The sequence below is a fragment of the Lissotriton vulgaris genome, chromosome 6, assembly GCF_964263255.1.
Source record: "Lissotriton vulgaris chromosome 6, aLisVul1.2, whole genome shotgun sequence".
Classification (NCBI taxonomy): Eukaryota; Metazoa; Chordata; class Amphibia; order Caudata; family Salamandridae; genus Lissotriton; species Lissotriton vulgaris.
The window spans coordinates 1045360124-1045378838 of record NC_141694.1 but is presented as its reverse complement, the minus strand read 5'-3'; the positions used below and the strand labels follow the sequence as shown (position 1 = coordinate 1045378838).

Below are 18715 nucleotides of genomic sequence, written 5' to 3'. Positions count from 1 at the left end.
GCTGAAAGCCTGCATCGGTTAACTGTGAGGGTACTAACTGCAAAGCTTGCTCCTAAGCCGATTGATTCCCACTAAGCCCTCCTGTGGGAAAATCTGTCCCTCATCTAGACAGCGCTCAGAGGCAATGCAAATAAATGTCCCCGTGGAAGTCCTAATTGGCTCTCCTGCGATGGTGGAGCTGCGAGAGACTCACAGCGCCAGCGTCCAAATACTTAAAAAGTAAAAAGTAACCCGTAGTCCCAGTCTCTCTTCCTCCTCGCTAGGTACGTTTATTCAAGCCTTACACCCCTCTCCTCACCGTACGACTTCGTAACCAGGACGTCAAATCATCCCAGGAACGCCGTGTCCTCGCTGCTGAGGTTATTTAACTGGATGTTGATTGCAGCGAGACCGGGGGATGTCCGGTCACATGGCTTACCGGGCATGCGCAGAAGCACTTCCTAGTGTGCACTACTGTGGGCGCCATCTTTGAGTGGAGTATTATTGATATATATATCAATGTAGTTACTGGTGTTTACACACACTTTAACCCCAAGGAAATTTGCGATGATATCAAAGATTAGTGTCATTGTCGTTATGGGGGAAGGAGGATTTAAGGACCGTGGAGCCTTTAGAACTTCATTCATATTGTATATATTGCTCCACATTGCAGGACACAGGTCAGTTCAAACCAGTCCTGCAATGTGGAGCAATATATACAATATGAATGAAGTTCTAAACGCTCCACGGTCCTTAAATCGCAAATTTCTATTTGTTAATTATAGGTGTGCACGAAGTAATTAAAATGAGATCATAGCACTATTTATTTGGTCGGACTGCAACTGACCAGTGCCCCGGAATGTGGAGCAATATGCATAATATGAATGCAGTTTTAAGATCCCTACGTTTTGAAACCTTCTTTCCCTATAACGACAATGACCTTTGATATCATTGCAGACCCTTAATGATGAAATTTCTAATTGTTAATTATATGTGTGCGTGCAGTAATTAAATTAGATCATAGCGCCATTTCCTTGGGGTTAAAGTGTGTGTAAACACCAGTAACGACATTGATATATATATCAATAATACTCCACTCAAAGATGGCGCCCACAGTAGTGCACACTAGGAAGTGCTTCTGCGCATGCCTGGTAAGCCATGTGACCGGTCATCCCCCGGTCTCGCTGCAATCAACATCCAGTTAAATAACCTCAGCAGCGAGGACACGGCGTTCCTGGGATGATTTGACGTCCTGGTTACGAAGTCGTACGGTGAGGAGAGGGGTGTAAGGCTTGAATAAACGTACCTAGCGAGGAGGAAGAGAGACTGGGACTACGGGTTACTTTTTACTTTTTAAGTATTTGGACGCTGGCGCTGTGAGTCTCTCGCAGCTCCACCGTCGCAGGGGAGCCAATTAGGACTTCCACGGGGACATTTATTTGCATTGCCTCTGAGCGCTGTCTAGATGAGGGACAGATTTTCCCACAGGAGGGCTTAGTGGGAATCAATCGGCTTAGGAGCAAGCTTTGCAGTTAGTACCCTCACAGTTAACCGATGCAGGCTTTCAGCACAGGTTGACGGTTTGATGGTTTTACTATTTGCAGATTGATGTATCAATCGACACAAAACAAAGTGGATGGCGGCCTGATCAGCTGGTATGAGAAGACAGGGCTGAATCAGGGTAAATGTTCTTTATTTCGACCTTAATTTTCTAGAGAATAAGATTTCCAGATTGGTTTCAGAAATAGGTTTTTAATGGTCTCATACGGGTGTATGTTTTTTCAACTCAACAGTGTCCAAAAAAAGAGGTGTCCACAATCGGTGCAGTGACCGAGTGTTAATACCCTGATGAATCTGCCAAAAGCATTGGGGCAGTGAAACATGTTGGTATCAGGTATTGGTATGCATTATTAAGCTACCAGCCGTTTTAATTCACCAGCACACACTAATACGAATAATAAAGATATATAGTGAGTGTGTCTGATGATTTTATGTCACTCGTTTATGTTGGTCACACCAGTTGGCTATTGTTATAAGCTTTCTGTCTAGCACCTCTTTAGACGCAGTTTTGCTTTTGTGTTGTACATTTTCTGTGTTTTGTACACTCATTTCTTTCTGGATTGGAATGGCAACCGATGATGAGAAAGGGGTATAGAATTGGTAAAAACATCTGCCAAGTTCCCCGAGGGTTGTTCGCCCGTGAGGTGCCTTCCTCTCCACCACACATTTTTTCATTTCTTTATCTGTTTGAGTGTGGATCGATGCACTGTCTGATTGAGGGCAGGCATCATTGGACACCTTGAGTTGATTGCCACCTTGTAATTTTAAGTTTTTTAGTTAGAAACATTGCTTTGTGTATGGACAGCAAGACATTAGAGAAAACACACCTCACTGTGAAGAGAAAGGGGGTTGTTTCTTGCACATTGTAGTAATAGGTCCAGAACAAGTGTATACTCATGTTGATTAAATAGACTACACTATCTGTCCTTGGTACAGGGATCTTTTTTGTGAATTGATTGATTAGAGTGGAGGGCGATCCCTTTTGTATCTTTTTGTTCACTCTTGGCTCCTTTTGTGTTATGGTCCGTACCGGTAGTCTACCAAGCTCGATCAGCACGCAAATCCTAGCCACCACATTTAAATAATACGCTTTTTGTACCCGACGGGTTTGTGGCACCGCGTCCCACGTAACAACATATACATATGAGGTACACACTACCAAGCTGCGTCATGTACGTATGGGGTCGCGCCCGCTGCACGTTGCTTATGCGACGAGTGCACGCTGCCACGCCCTGTGTTACGTCCTAGAAGTACGGTGTCGCGCTGCGTACGCCATTCCCCAATTAATTTTTTTGTCTCAAAACTAGATAACTAAATAACTTTAAAGTGCATATGAGAGCAAGCGATAATCAAAAATATTTTAAACTTTTATATATTTCTAACTGTAATAAACCTATATTATAGTAAATATATTTTCTCAAAATCACGTCGGGTGCGGTCTCCTTGCACACTGGCTGCGCGATTGCCATGTGACCATAAAAAAAAGCATTTCATTAGTTCATAACATTTCCCATTGTAACAGTTGGAAAATGCCACCCATTTTAGTCAATCTCTGTACTGCATTTGATGAGACACAATTCTTCTGCTTAGAGAGCTTTTTCCTAAACTTTTTGCTATGTACATATATCTTACACTACACACAACATGCAACCATCCTCTTCATCAATATTCCTACTTTGTAAAGTAGTCTTCAACCTGTGATAGCCATACACTGAAAGTTACAGAACCAAAGTTTTCTCCACTACCAGAGGTAACATGGTTTCATACGCTGTCCACAGCACAATGTAATGTGGTACAGCCCAGGGGCAGTATCATGCATAGATAATAAACACAATGACACAGATAGATAGTGGAAGTGGGTACGGGCACGTGCGTTCAACACTTTTTTATTACCAGGGTCACATATCCAGTGACGTCTGTGCTGGATGCGTGTGGGGTGAGTGTAAAGCAGCCCTCAGGGAATGGTTGCTGCTAGCATCAACTACAACAGTAATCATTGGATCACACACAGAGATTCAGTGTTAAAAGAATCAATAATTTGTGTGTTGCAGTAAGGTAGGGACAGTAGATGTGAAATAATACAGAAAAAATTATATCGTAAAAAAACACAACTTGTGCTATACTGAGACACAATCAATAGATCTGAAATAATACCCAAAAAGATTATATCATAAACGCTCCATCAGTTCTAGTGTACTCACATAGCAACATCAAAAGCATTCCGCATGTGCACAGCCAGCGATGACGCGTGCTGCTGGCGGGTCGTACTAGGAGCAATATCTGTTCCCATCAACCCTGCATCATCTGCAATAGCGACTCGATCTGAATTGTGAACACTACTGTCTGCAGTGTTGGCCAGACAGAGCGGTCAGCAAAGACCCACAGCCACGTGGCATTGACTTGAGCTCCACAGTTTGCAATACGCAAAGCAACAAAAAAGCATGTGCGGATCCTGCAATGATGCGTATGAGTGGTGCAGACAGAGCGCCCTGGAGCAATGTCTTTTCCTACAGGACTGCATCATCTACAATACCCACTCAATCTCAAATGTCAACACTGCTGTCTGCAGTGTAGGCCAGAGAGAGCGTTCAGCAAGGGCCCACAGCCACGTGGCATTGACTTGAGCTGCCCAGTTTGTCATACGCGAAGCAAAAAAAAAGCGTGTGCGGAGCCTGCAATGATGCGTATACGTGGCATTGACTTGAGCTCCACAGTTTTCAATCCGTGAAACCACAAAGACCGTGTGCGGAGCCTGCAATGATGCATATGAGTGGTGCAGATAGAGCGCACTAGAGCAATGTCTTTTCCTACAGAACTGCATCATCTACAATAGCGACTCGATATGAATAGTGAACACTGCTGTCTGCAGTGTTAATTAAAGGCAGTACTCACACACACAACCATGAATACTTTTTCTCACTGCCTCTTCACAAAATACAACAACCTAAATTACAGAAAACTCTGCAATAAATAAATCAAAACAATTCGAATTGCGATTTCATCTGTCCACAGTCTACACTATTCACTGTTACTTTTGACTTGCAAGATGAATTTGGTCACTTTACTAAACCTATAACTCATCTAAAATAAAGTTCTTCAAGCAAGTATACTAAAACAATATTGTGTATATTTCAATAGACATTGTACTTACTTGACTACTGGATTCTGTAGTTAAACAATCACCACCTGATCTAAATTGTGAACCCTGCTAACCGCAGTGTAGGCCAGAGGTAGTGGTCATTAATGCCTCACAGCCACGTACCGTTGGATTCAAAAGCACAGAGTTGGTTGCACCTGATCGGAGGGGGTTCACAGAAATCAACAGAGACTTTAACTTATGACATCCTCAACCATAGAATCAAGCCCCATTTCACTGTTCGAACCTGCTGTACCGTGGTGTACTCCACCGACTGGTGTCAACGAAGCACAATAATCGTGTGCAGCAGTTAGCTATGCAAGCACAGAGTCTGCTGAACCTCAATGGAGGGAGTTCTATGAAAATCAAGCAGCAAGTAATATCGGACATCTTCCATTGTGGGATCAAGACTCCGTTCCACTGTTTGGACCTAATGTTGGTTGCACCTGGTTGAAGGGAGTACCTTCATCTCCACTCTCAGATGCAGTTCTAACATCGTCCGTGTGGGATCAAGACACTGTTCCGTTGTTGGGACCTAGAGTTGGTTGCACCTGGTCGAAGGGAGTACCTTCATCTCCACTTTTAGATGCAGTTCTAACATCGTCCATTGTGGGATCAAGACACCGTTCCACTGTTGGGACCTAGAGTTGGTTGCACCTGATCGGAGGGGGTACACAGAAATCATCATAGGATTTAACTTCTGACATCCTCAATCATAGAATCAAGTCCCCGTTTCACTGTTGGCACCTGCTGTACCGCGGTGTAATCTAGCAACTACAGTCAACAAAGCCCAATAATCCTGTACAACAGTTAGCTACGGAATAACAGAGTGTGATGCACCTCAACGGAGGTAGTTCTATCAAAACCAAGCTGCAGATAATATTGGATATCGTCCATTGTAGGATCAAGACACCGTTCCACTGTTGGGACCTAGAGTTGGTTGCACCTAATCGGAAGGGGTACACAGAACAGAACTTCTGACATCCTCAATCATAGAATCAAGACCCCGTTTCACTGTTCAGATCTGCTGTACCGCGGTGTACTGCACCTATTGGTGTCAACCAAGCACAATAATCATGTGCAGCAGTTAGCTACGGAAGCACAGAGTCTGATGCACCTCAACTGAGAGAGTTATGTAAAACCAAGCAGCAAGTAATATCGGACATCTTCCATTGTGGGATCAAGACACCGTTCCACTGTTGAGACCTAGAGTTGGTTGCACCTGGTCGAAGGGAGTACCCTCATCTCCACTCTTAGATTCAGTTCTAACATCGTCCACTATGGTATCAAAACACCGTTCCACTGTTGGTACCTGTTGGATTACTGAGTAAGTAGTATACAGCAGCACTCCACACTGCTGGGCCTCAGGCTGGGCGCTGTGTGCCTGTGTCGTGGTAGCCAGCGTTAATCTCAGGAGCCTTCCGAGTTCACAGACTTCGGCCCAGGAGCTTCCGCCGGCCTGTGGTGGGACCTCTTTCACATACGGCGGTGTTGAAAAGTGAACTGTGGAGCATATGTGCGTCGCAGCTGCCATGACGGTTTCTGGATACCAGCACGCTGAGAGCATCATTCACGCAGCCACCTTCGCTCACGGCGTCAGCCTCGTGGCGGTGTAACCTGCGCAGTCCTAGCAGACCCTTTCGCCATTCTGGAACAAAACCACACCCAGAGAAACGTACCTCTTCTTCATACCCCTACGCTAGCCTTACGTACGCCGAGCCAGCCCACTATGCTACCCATTTGGAGGGAGGCACGTACGCGCTACCTATCCATAATCCTCCCTACTGACTGTACTATCATGGTTGCGTCCACTGTCTACTTCACTCAATAGACCATCAGTGTATGTTGGCATGTACATGTCTGTGCTCTGCATACTCAAGTCTGCGCGGCACATCCCCTTAACGCTTTGCATTGTATACTTTTATAATCGAGAATTACTTGCCACCTTTGCACATATTTTGCTCCCAACTCTCCCCACATTCTGCATTGTGTGGCAGAGGTACCATGCCATGTTTGGTTTGTATACATGGCTAGCCACGGTTCCCAAAGTACGTAGTGTTGTTGTGTCTGCTAGGTGTACATGTTGTTTGTCATGTTGTATGTGATTATATAAAGTAGCGCGTTTATTCAAGAGCAGTGGTTTCTCCCATTTACATATCGCTTTCTTAAAGAGCATACAGAAGTTTTTGTCACAGGTGAAAAGTGCGACAACAATGGCAGTCATTCATTACTATCCAAGAACGTCCAACTACACGGCGCTTCTAAGCTTACAGCCCCCAATCTTGCATCCTTTCTTAAAAGGACGCCAACTCCCACAATCAGACCAACATTCACACAGCTTTCTAACAACAGCTATCTGCTTCTCAATATCATGCACTCCTACGGAATGTGAGCTGGCCTACTGTATGTCCTTACTGTTTCAAACCGATTAACTTCCTGTGGCAATGTCTATTCCCACCCACACAAACTAACTCCCAAACTTCAACTTGGCCTTCAATCCCTATGTTGAAAACAGATTTCATTAAACAAACCAAACTGAAAGCGCTTTTTTTCATAACAGAAGTGTCCCTCACTTCTGCAAAAGAAATTTATCGACTGCAGATACCACGAACTTCAAGTAAAATACACTCCCTTTTAAATACGAACCTTCCATTACACTTTGTGAATTGTTACCCAATTTTCAACACATCTCACACTCCTGGTCTGGCACACTTTTTAACACGGTCTCCTCCGGGCTTCTCACACGCTTTCAAACAGTTTTTCTTTTACTACCAGATAATTTACACCATGTTGAACATGGTGTAAATTATTTGCAAAGTGAAAGAACTGTCGGTTCTTGCACTGTTTCCTGCAAACCATGGGAGGTGAAAAGTACATGTTGCAATCACTCAATAAAAAAGCCTGTTGGACTGTCTGAGAGACTTCGGTTTTTGAGAGTAAGTACAGTCAGCCAACAGGAAATGCGCACTACTGCATACATTAATAAGTTTATATGTTCGTTCATTCTGAGAATAAAAAAAGACACGCTGCCCTCGAAAATGATCTTTGTTATGCACCTACTTGGCACTATTCAGCTTTGGTGTCCTCGTGCTAATGTGCACTTGAGCATAAACCTATAACTCTCAACTTAACCCAAAAATGCAGCACTAAGTGCAGTTCTCAGCTCCAGTTTGTTCGATCTTCCCAGCTGGGTCGCTGTAGAAATTCCATGTGGAGATATCAGGGTGCACCTCATCTTCTAACGTGGGACAGTGACGTTTCAGAGGCACCCAGCCTGCTTCTGTGTTAGCGACTCGTCTGATGCTGCTGACACCCACTGCTGCAGAAAGAGCGTCCCCTGATAAGTGTTCTGTAACAACCCCATCCCCAGAATAGTATATTCCTTTGGGAGATTCAACCAAGCAAACTCCTTTGTGCAATGCTGTGTGGAGTGATTTACCCACAATTTCACCAGAGAAATAACACGCAAAAAATGAAGTAGAATCCCATACAAGTTTTTTTTAAATATCTTAACTTATGATAACGGAATGGGGGGGGGGGGGCAAACCAACAAACATTACGGAGGGAGGGGGCGGAAACAAAGGCAACAGCAACTATGGCCGGAAGGGGGCGGGAGGGAAAAATGCTATGGTGAGAGGGAGGGGGAAGAAGGCAACACTAACTTTTACATTAGTACACTTTTATTTTCATTCATTCTAAGGAAAAAAGCACGCTGCTCATGAAAATGATCTTCATTAGACACATGCTTGGCATGATACAGCTTTCAAGATATAGAATTACAAGCTGTGTTGTCCTCTGCTAATGTGCACTCTAGCATAAACAAAATTGGTCATTTAGTCTCACCTTCGTCAAATATGTTCCCTCTGCCCTTCTCCACCGAGTTCATCCCAGGACCAAGAGCGAGGAGGAGGCGAAAGTGAGAATACGGGGTGGGGGCAAAGAAACATAGAAAATGAAACAAAAGGGAGAGAAAGTGAGGGGGAGCAAAGAAGAAAGAACAAGCATTTACAATGCAACGGTTTCGCCTTTGCAAAAGTTAGAGCTATTGGCATTGTAAATGACAACATTTTTATTTATGTGTTGGTTTTAAAAACAGATAAATAAATGGCATTGTCATTTACATTGCCAATAGCTTAATCTCTCGCAAATGTGAGACCTATTGTACCCTACTGGACGAGCTCAGCAGACAGCAATTACTGCAGACGAGTTCTATAACACAACAGTGACACTGCTAAATCCAGCGCTTCACAACAATTAACACAAGTTATACCGGAAATGAAAATCAGGCGGAGGCCAATACAAAAGCACTAATCACCGTGTCGCGTGATCGCCATCACATAAGAGAAAAGATCAGGTGTACACAACTATACAAAGCGAACGCAAACACGGGCAGAGCAAACGACTTTAAACACCATTTGAAACACAGTCCTCCTTGAGCAACTAACAAAGTCGGAACTGCTTGGAGGTAGAAGCCACCGCTCTCCTCTGTCCCACTCAAACATGGGTAACGACATTAATGGGACACTACAAAGCACACACACCAAATGAATCAAGCGATTTCACCCATGAACTATTGGATCGACATTTAGTTTACAAAAAAAAAACACAGGCCACCCGCAATATATTTCGACACCAGCATGAAGAGATCAGCTTACATGGCGACTTGCATCCAGGAGCCCAGCTCGGTGTCTGTATTCAACATCTGAATCATTATGCGACTTCCCTTCCGAGACATGCTCCAGAGTGAATTAGAAAGTCTAAGGACGGCGCGAAGAGCTGATCGTGGTGAGGTAGCAGCATTCAGTTGACCTCTCTCCAGCTCGGAGGATTCAGCACTTCCATGCAATCTTCAGCTATGCAAGAGTCGCCTCTGAAGAATGCATCTGTGCCCTAAAATAAACTGGCTGCCGAAAACGTACCCACACGCACCACCTACCTCCCAGCCTTCCTTGTAAAGCAACATAGGATACGTTACGTACTTGTAAAACCCAAGCTTTTATAGGAATAGAGGAACACTTGGTGAACTAGATAAAAAGTACTTACTAAGCCGCAGATCAAAGTTGGCGCATTGTTATTAGTGCACTCCACGTGACGCTCCTGGGAACAGATCCATCATTTATTAAATAATGCAAGTCAGTGCTCCGCTGCGTTCTTGGTCATTTTATTCATCAAAAATGTACATCTGTATGGCTACAAATAATATGGTCACTATTCTATACACACACCCGCAGTCACTGCATTACTTTAAACGATTCAACTACAGACATGGATCATCAAACCCAGCCGCAACTGTGCACAGCTCAGCACCTTGACTCTTCAAAAGAGTAAGTAGGTTGGGTAGGCTGGGCGTAAACTGGATGTGCACTTGATGGCCCAATGGAAAACATGTTCCACTTATAGTGACACCATGCACCTATTGAGCTTAGAAGCCGCTTTGTCTACAGTAGGCTTTACGCTTACCTGCACCACCCTTTAACAGATTACTGTTATGCCTACACAGAAGTGTTAACAGGGTCACGCAAATCAACACATTGGCACGGCCAATAGCTCTCACGCACAACTGTGCAAACGTCATAGAGCTATGCATGGGAGGGTCCAGCTGTGATAGTGTCTGCTACGGAGTAGTCACTGTGCACACATTGGTATGGCTGGGGGCGGCGAAGCGAGAGCGGGACGGTGAAGAGCTGCGGGGAGGAGAGCTGCGGGCAGAGGGAAGGGGGAGGCGAGAGCGGGGGGGCAGAGAGCAGGGGGGCGAGGCAAGAGCAGAAAGGAGGAGGGCTGCGGGAAGGGGGCCATAGGGACGCTGGGAATGAAGCTGGGAATGAAGCTCCAGTTTCTGGAGCCACGACTGACTATTATGTGACATCGCTCGGGTGAGATTGTGTGTGAACTAGACACATGGCAATGCACCATTATTGAAGACACAAGTACACTGCCGGTCGCTTTAAAGCTATGTCGGCGCCACGCACGTCAGTACACGGAAACGACAGGACACGTAAACAACAAAACAACAAAAACAGAAGACGGAAAGAATCCACGGACGGAATACACGGAAACGACAGGAAACCGAGGACGTACAAAGAAAATTATAACAAAATGCTGCTTACCTACTCGGATATATATAAAGAAATACATCCTGGCAACTTAAATCGCGCAGCCCACTCCTGCAAAAGACACGATGGAAGTGACAAAAACATGCCGCCCGCCGCTGCATGACGTTCGCAAAGGGGCGGAGCGAGAAAAAATCACTGGAACGCCCACGAATCTGCTCCGAGAATTACTGACCGATCTCTCTTCCAATGGCTAGCCTCCATTTATGGAGCTAGCCAATGGAAGAGAGAGGCGGGTGAAAGCCCTTACTGAAAAACATAAAATTTCGCCTGCGTAGCAGTGCTTGCGCAGTGAACGCCAGGCGAAACCTAAAAAGGGTGAGAGAGCACGTGAGGGAGCAGAAGCGGGAAGAAGGAAATTCTGGTGACAGGAGGGTAGAGAGCGAGGTTCAGAACCGAGGGGGGAGAAAGAGGGAGGGGGAGGCACAGGAAGGATGCGTGCGGGGGAGAAGGGCGTAGAGAGGAGCCGTGGCAGAGGAGGGGTCAGAAAGCATGGATGAGAGAGAGAAAGCAGGAAACCAAGTACTGTCCTGAGAAGCGCAGTCTGAAAATACAAAGCCCGCGAGTGGTGCACACGTGAGAAGGAGTGGGGAGGGTAGGAGGTGAGCCCGGGAGTGGTGTGTGCGCGCGCAGTCTGCTTATTTTCAAGCATTGCACTCGTGCTTGTGGCGTGCCCCTTCACGCTCCTGCAAGGTGGATGCCGCCACAAGCACGAGTGTGGGCTTGAAAATGAGAAGGGAGACGGCTAAAGGCCCTCCTATGCAGTGCATGCGCACTGCGTAGGAGAGACCTAAAAACCTACCCCTGCATGAACCCCTGCCCATACCCTACCCTATATCACTACCCCTGCGCAACCCGACCCCCAGCTCTTCCCCTACGCTCTCCCCCTAGCCCTTCTTTAACTCATACCCCTAAAATAGTAGCCCCTATGCCCTATCCACCTTACCGTACATACCTTTAAATCTAAATTCGTTGGAAAGGCATGCATGGTAAAAGCATATGTGTAGTAAAAAAATGTTCAGTGAAGGCTAAGAGTTGCAATGCATGCCTTGTAATGGCATGCGTAGAAACAGCTGCATTGTAATGTCATCAGCGTGTAATTTAATATTAGTCATCCCTTTCAATGTGGTACTATATTCCAATTAGTTTAGACAGCTATAGCTAGTGGCTCTATAAAAAGGGCATTAAGTATTGATGACAGAGGACAGCCCAGTCTTGTACATCTGCTAACCTCGCAAGTACCTATATTACTGCAATTGATAATTATTTGCGCAGAAGCTCCGTTATACAAACAGGATATTATTTTAATAAATTTAGAGGGGAACTCAAACACGCAGAGGATAGTAAAAAGGCTTTCCCAGCACACTAAATCAAAAGCCTTTCTGGTGTCTAATAACATAACCTGCGCCAGAATTTTATTTTTAAAAAATAACCAAAGGCTTCAATCAGAAAATTTGTATTAAAAAATAGTTGTCTTCCCGGTACAAAGTGACACTGATCCGGATGTATACCCCAGCCTAAACTGTTGTTCATTCTGTTTGCTGAAAGTTTGGTTTTAATTTTATAATCAACATTAATAGACTTATAGTTCTATATCAATTTATATCTTCCTTAGCCTTTTTTTTGTTCAAAAAGCTAACCACAACTGCTCTGCAAAATGAAGCTGGGATTACACCTCCTTCTAAAATAAGACTGAAACCTTTGTCCACCTTGTTCATTTAAGAAATCTGGCCTTGTTCCCTGAAAGAACATTTCAGGGAAAATCATACAACTATTACTACTTCAAGACTGTTTGCAATGTGTTGGGCCTTTACCATAACTAATATATCATCTGGAACTTGCTTTGATCAACATGTTTAGTGGACTTGCGTCAATCCTATCAAATTAGAATAACCAAACTAGCACTTACTGGTTCAAGACCAGGTGCCATGTCTTTGAGTAGCCTTCTTGATTCCTGGATACCTGAGCCCATGCTAAGGACACTTGACATTGTGGATATATCACCTTCAGCTTGCTTTCATCAGCTTTAGAAGCGAATATTCAAGCCCTATCGACTTGGGAAAATCGGACTACTCCCTACTAGTTCAAAGCTGGGCACAATGTCTCTTGTGTGTTGATGGAAATTAAATATCTGATAATTGTATCCATGTTTATTGGCTACTAACTTACTTTTCTGCTGGCTTGACAATAATTTCAAGAGGCTAGAACCTCGAAACGTTAGGCCATGATTCCTAGGTTCCAGTTACTGTTGTGACTCAGTATATAAAGAATCTTAGCTTTTTAGCTCCTAAAGAAATCTGTCAACAGGACAGTTTCATACAGACTGCAGTTATTCGTACACTAACCACGGATTTCATATTCTACAACCGTGATGTTTACTCCAATAGACTTAACAGATGCCCATTTCATGTTTGTTTTAGTGGCTGTGTCCTTCTCCGTTGATTTTTGAAGTTGTACCTTTGACTGGTTTCACAGCATTCATTTAATAAACTTCAGATAGCAGTTATTATCCGCTAACATTCAGGCCCATATTCAAACTTGTCTCTCTTGGTGGATTTTTGAAGGAGCTCAAGTAATATGCATTGTTTTAAAAAATGTTCATTCCACTGCTCTCCTGGTCTAGTGTGAGATTCAGGCAGTCAGATAACGAGAAGTCTACATGGTCCAAGGGTTTCCTGAGCTTCAAAGTGGATAAAGCTGCCTTAGTCCACACAAAGTTAATTCATACAGTCCTGAGTCAGGCTACCAGACACATAATTATTTCCCCTTTGTAATCTGCGTCTAGAATTGAAGGTATTGCTGTGTTCTGTGCATTTCGTTTGTACAAGTCTGGAAAAAAAAGTATACAACATCTGTCATTGCAGGAAAACTCCTCTGGCCATGCGTCTGAAGGTGAAAACGTGACTGATCACCAGGAGGACTCTTTCCAGGGAAAACTGAAAGCAAAGGACAAGCCTTCAACTCCAAGAAAAGAGGGGTCCAAACGTTCTGTTGTGTCAAAATCTGTTCCTGGGTACAAGGTAGAAGATCAAAGCCCCTGACTCCACTTCTTTACTGACCAGCCTGTCATCCCCTCCTGCTGAATAGTTTTTTATTTTTGTTTTGTTTTTATTATATGGTACATTTTACTTTCTGTGCTTTCTTCTTTGTTTCTGTCTTGAATGTTTGCTCAATTCTGTCTTTTATTTTCACTGGGACTTTTCCGTTACTATTTCTGTGAAGTCTGTTCTGTGCCATCAGCGACATATTTCTTTAACCAAAAAAATTGGGGTGTAAAACTGCAACTACAGATGCATGGGCAGTTCAGTTCAAATTCTATTTGTTAAACACAAACCAAGGTGAACCAATATATTGTAAGATATACCCTAAGCATTAGTTTATATAGTTGACTAGTTGAAAAGACCAAGCAGCTGTACAGGAGTGGGTTTTTAGAAAACGTTCTCCTTAGGGTGACTGTTTCTCGTTTCAATAGTAGATATAGCTGCCTCCTGCCTTCCCCCAAAACAATTGTTTAAAAAGTTAGACCACAGTGTGTTTGAGAAGGCATTCAAAGTTATTTTATTAAATAAAAACTATTTTGCTAAATGGTTTGAAGGATGTACGTTTTCAAATAAGTTTAGGATTATGTTCCAGGATAAGAACGCAGGGTCCTTAAACCTTTTTCACCATCCTGCATGTTAGTGGAGTGAGGTCAGGATATGTATCTGCTAGCAATGTAGACCTAAAACGATGCTTGAGCTCTTACTTTCCATATTGGTGTAAGATACCAAGCACAGACAGGCTGGGCCCGATTTACAAAGCCGCTCAACCGCCCTGAACCTACTTCTGCTTAATATTTCTAACTTCAGGTCCTTTGCCTTTTGAATTTCCCCAGGTGTCAGAATGGACCCAGAAACATTTTAACAATGTGTTGATTGGTGGAGCCATAGGACTACATTGTATCCTTATCCTGCCTGAACAAGTGACGGCAGAGAGCTGTATATAGATGTTCACATCAGTTCTTTTTCTGCATTCTTCTGTGCAGATCCAGAGCTCTGCTTCAAATTTATGTCTGTTCTTCGACTTCCAAAACAGTTTTTCTGTGGAAATATGCTAGACTTGTTTTATTCTCCCCTTCTTCTGATAACAGGCTTCAAGCAATGCCTCACCTACAGGAAGCAGGTGTTGGTTGTAGACCTGCCTGATGCCTGCCTTTGGTGTTCCGGCTCCAACTGTAATTCAGAGTCATGCAACAAGGGCTCCTTGATGTATCTGAAAGCCACCAGTGGGCTGGAGGTGAAGTTGTATGTCTCAAAGCACAGAAAAAGGAGGCTTGCTGCACTCCAGATCATGGGCCTTTTTATTCTTCAATTCCTGGTCCTGTTATCATCCTCCGGTAAGTCCAAGACAATGTAGAAGGCTAAATCTTCATGCAAGAAGACCAGACAGGAGTCCTCTCTCCATTACTCCAGGGAGAGTTTGAGCAGTCTAAACTCAAAAGGATTGATTGCACTGCAGTTATGTAGCTGTGACCCCATTACACAATTTCCACTGATGCGCTCCACATTTCTCAGGCCATCTTCGACTCTATAGTTAGTACAGGCCCTCAAGGAGGCAATGCTGGATGATCGATAGTCTTCCTGGATCGTGGATCCACCAGTATCACCAGTCTGACTCTACTAATGGGGGCTTCCTTGGTGCTGACTGAACCCATTACACCGCTCTCTTGTCTCCCGCTGGTGCTATGCTGTACCACCACTTCTCTACTGAAGGCCATGCTAGACCAGCTATACCAATGACAGACCCAGAAGTGCCTTTCTCAGTCCGACTCCTATGTTCGTCTCGAATCCAGGGTAGGGTTCTGCTAAACTTCAACCAATTTTTTTGTTATGAGATCACCAAGGCGCAGCCCATGGTGTAGGGCGAATTCTGCAACAATGCATTTACCTTAATGACTGTTCTTTCAGCAGCTTGAGGCGCTGGTTACTTCAGACCCTAAAACAAAATAGGACCTTCAACAATATTAGACGATAAAGGGGAGGCAAATGATTTGTTACCCTCTCACTGATGCTGACACATATTTAGACTTTCAAAATGCTAATGCCCTTTATATCTTACTAGAGATGGAACTGGTCTCCCCTTTCGTGCCCCCACTGAGGAAAGCACCTCCTTTGTGGCAGTGATCCATGGGGCCACGGTGGTATCAGACTTGCATTTGTCAACTGTGGAAACTAAAGCTTGCCATTTAACTTCATAGCCTTTGCCAACTTCCTATGAAGCATTGACTGAATCTTTGACAGCGGCATGGTTTAAACCATGTTGGGCATCACTTGTAGGCACCTCTCTAGTAGGTACCATAGCCCTGTTCAGCACTACCATTCAATGTAGTCACACCATTTCATGTTAGAAAACCTCATGGTTGAGGTTTCAGCCAGCAAAGTGAACTGAATGTCTTCTCTACTTCACCCAACAGAGAATTGAAGCACATCGATGAGTTTGGCAAGGGAGGTCATGCTTTGAATGCTGTCTCTTAGTTGGAGGAATACACTCATGACCTCTGGGATATGGTGAGTGAGATTTGCCTTCCCTACCTGAGGAGATCCAAAATACTTCTACGCAGATTGTACTTGACCACATTATGTGGCCAAGTACATTTTATGAGTTTGTATGAACACCTCAGACTGTTTGGGCCATGTTCTGTGCACTAGAGTAGTGATTCACCATCAGTCCTGAATACATGCCACAGGTTTCCTCCTTGTGGATATGCTCCAGGCTGTTTGGAGAAAAGGAGGATTCGGTTTTGGAACAGTTCAAAGAAAGTTGTGCCACGCCCCGAACTTGGGATTGCTGTCCGAGGCCTATCCGTTCCATCAACAAAAAAGGAAATTTACGGGTTATTTCCGTGATTGGCTTACTGCCAAAGGCAGCCATCTCAGCCTGTTCAGCCTCCCATTCAGCTGCCCTTTCAGCCATTCAGCCATGTGAAGGCTCCAGGAGGCATGGTGGTGGCAGATGAAAGGGCCACCAACAGCACTGCCAGGCCCCATCGTCTCACCTCTCTCCTTCTGCTGTCAGACCTCTCCAGTCTCCCTTTGGAAGTCACCTCCAGCCAGTTTGGGCCTAGCTGACCGGCAAGTACCTACAACCAGCCAGTGGGTCCTGCAATGTGTTTGTCACTGTTACTCTCCTTTTAATAGCTTTTTAATAGCTTTTACTGAGTATCCCCTGTATGAGCCATTCTTGGCACTGTGATGTTAAAGCCATTTAGCCACCAAAGTGACTCCAAGGCATTCAGGGTATGACCCGAGTGTTTCTCAGTCTTTTGTTCCAGATCAGATGGTTCAAAAGCTTCTTGGTCTCCTGTATTCTACTGGTGTGTCATGCCCATTGGCAAATGCAGGCTCTTCAAGGGAACGTTTGCGTTCAGTGGGCACAGCATGGGAGGATGCCTCTCAGACAACATCTGTGTGCGGGTGAGGCTGTCTAGAATCTTCAATGGTGAATGAGGCTTTCTGCAGACTGTTTTCCCTAACCCATACAAAGCTGGTGGTGATGGATAAGTAGGTTCTGGCCCAGCGAGGCACCTTGCAGTATGTGGTGATCAGTGGCCTTTTGTCCGTACCTTATTCTTTAAGAACTGTGTACTCAAGCCTTTCTGCCTTTAATCAGTAGCAGCCTTGCGCAAGTTCTGATGGACAGCAACACAACCTTTTGAAATTACAACAAATTGGGCAAAGTGATGTGCCATGAGGCGCTGAAGCAGTAACACTGACCGGGATTTCCCTGACTGTCAACCTTCTGGCGGGCCTGTAAATGTTAGGGTGGGCGACACCAGCAAACTCCATCTAGCTGACCACAAGTTGCGTGTACACCTGGACATGGTGCAAGGTAAAATTACTTAGTGGGGTGTGGCATGAGTAATCTTATCACTACTACTGAAAGCGCTCATTGTTGAGCCTTTTGTGCACTAGAGTTTCCCTGGGCAACCCGTTCTGCCTTCCATGGGAGCGCGGCCTCCTTTAGACATTTCCAACTCAGCTTCCCTAGGGGTCTGAAGGTCAGTTTACACTGTTCAACTTCGCTTATCCTTATAGCCCTAGACAAGTCTCAGAAGGTTTTGTACTCCGAGTCTGAGCACCTGCCTTCAGTCTCATTTACCTCTTAGGGGAGGACCTGCTCTCCCAAAAACAGTCCAGGGTTTTACATCTGAATCACAATAATTTATACCTTTATGTGTGACAGTTAAGTGCAATCGGACGCCTTGATTTATTCTTCCGGAGAAAGCGTTGAAATTCATCTTGGATGCTTGCCATCCATAAAGCCGATCTCTGCTGGATTCTGGGGATGTTTTGTGGTCTGCTGTGAGAACCTTTAGGTCAATCAGATGCAGGGTAGGATACGTTTTCCTATGGCCTTGCTGTGGGCACTCTCAAATGTTATTTGTTGGCCCTTCTAGCTTTCCTACAGTTGTTTTAATAGTCCTCTCTGTTTAGGTTACCAGTTGTTATATTTTTTTAAAGGTCTTACATATGTTAGCTACTGTGCTTTTTTATGCTGTAATGGGGCCTTAGTTTGGTTCTTACCGCCTTATTATATAGGCCATTTGTGACTAAGCATTGCCGCTATTTGAAGCTGCTGACCCTCAAGCTTTCTTCTTTACTTTGATAACTTCTGCAAGCTGTGACAATGGACTGCAGTCCCTGTCACTGCAACAACAGCCATAGGCGATCTCCCCTTTCCATATGGGCCAGTTTATCATACTTTGCTCTTTCCACTCTCTGCCACATCCTTCTAAGGAGGAGATGAGGCTTTATTGGCTGGATCTCTAAAAAAGAGCCCTTAGCTTTTTTATAGATTGAACTAACAGCCCGCCCCAGCGTTGCCTGTGGCAGAAGGGGGCTGGGGGCAGCATTTCAGGCTTGCGTGCACTCCCGTCCCGGCCCCCGCTCAC

The 18715-nt window shown here is 44.6% G+C and overlaps 1 protein-coding gene across 2 annotated transcripts in view; it reads left to right on the top strand.

Annotated features, from left to right (window-relative positions):
* The window catches only part of PHF10 (PHD finger protein 10), a 678055-nt gene that overhangs the window by 368934 nt on the left and 290406 nt on the right, over nt 1–18715 (top strand). For both annotated transcript variants that reach the window (XM_086927105.1, XM_086927104.1), the window contains exon 8: nt 13650–13805. In XM_086927105.1, coding sequence (XP_086783231.1) covers nt 13650–13805 — 156 coding nt within the window. The remainder of the gene's footprint in view (nt 1–13649; nt 13806–18715) is intronic.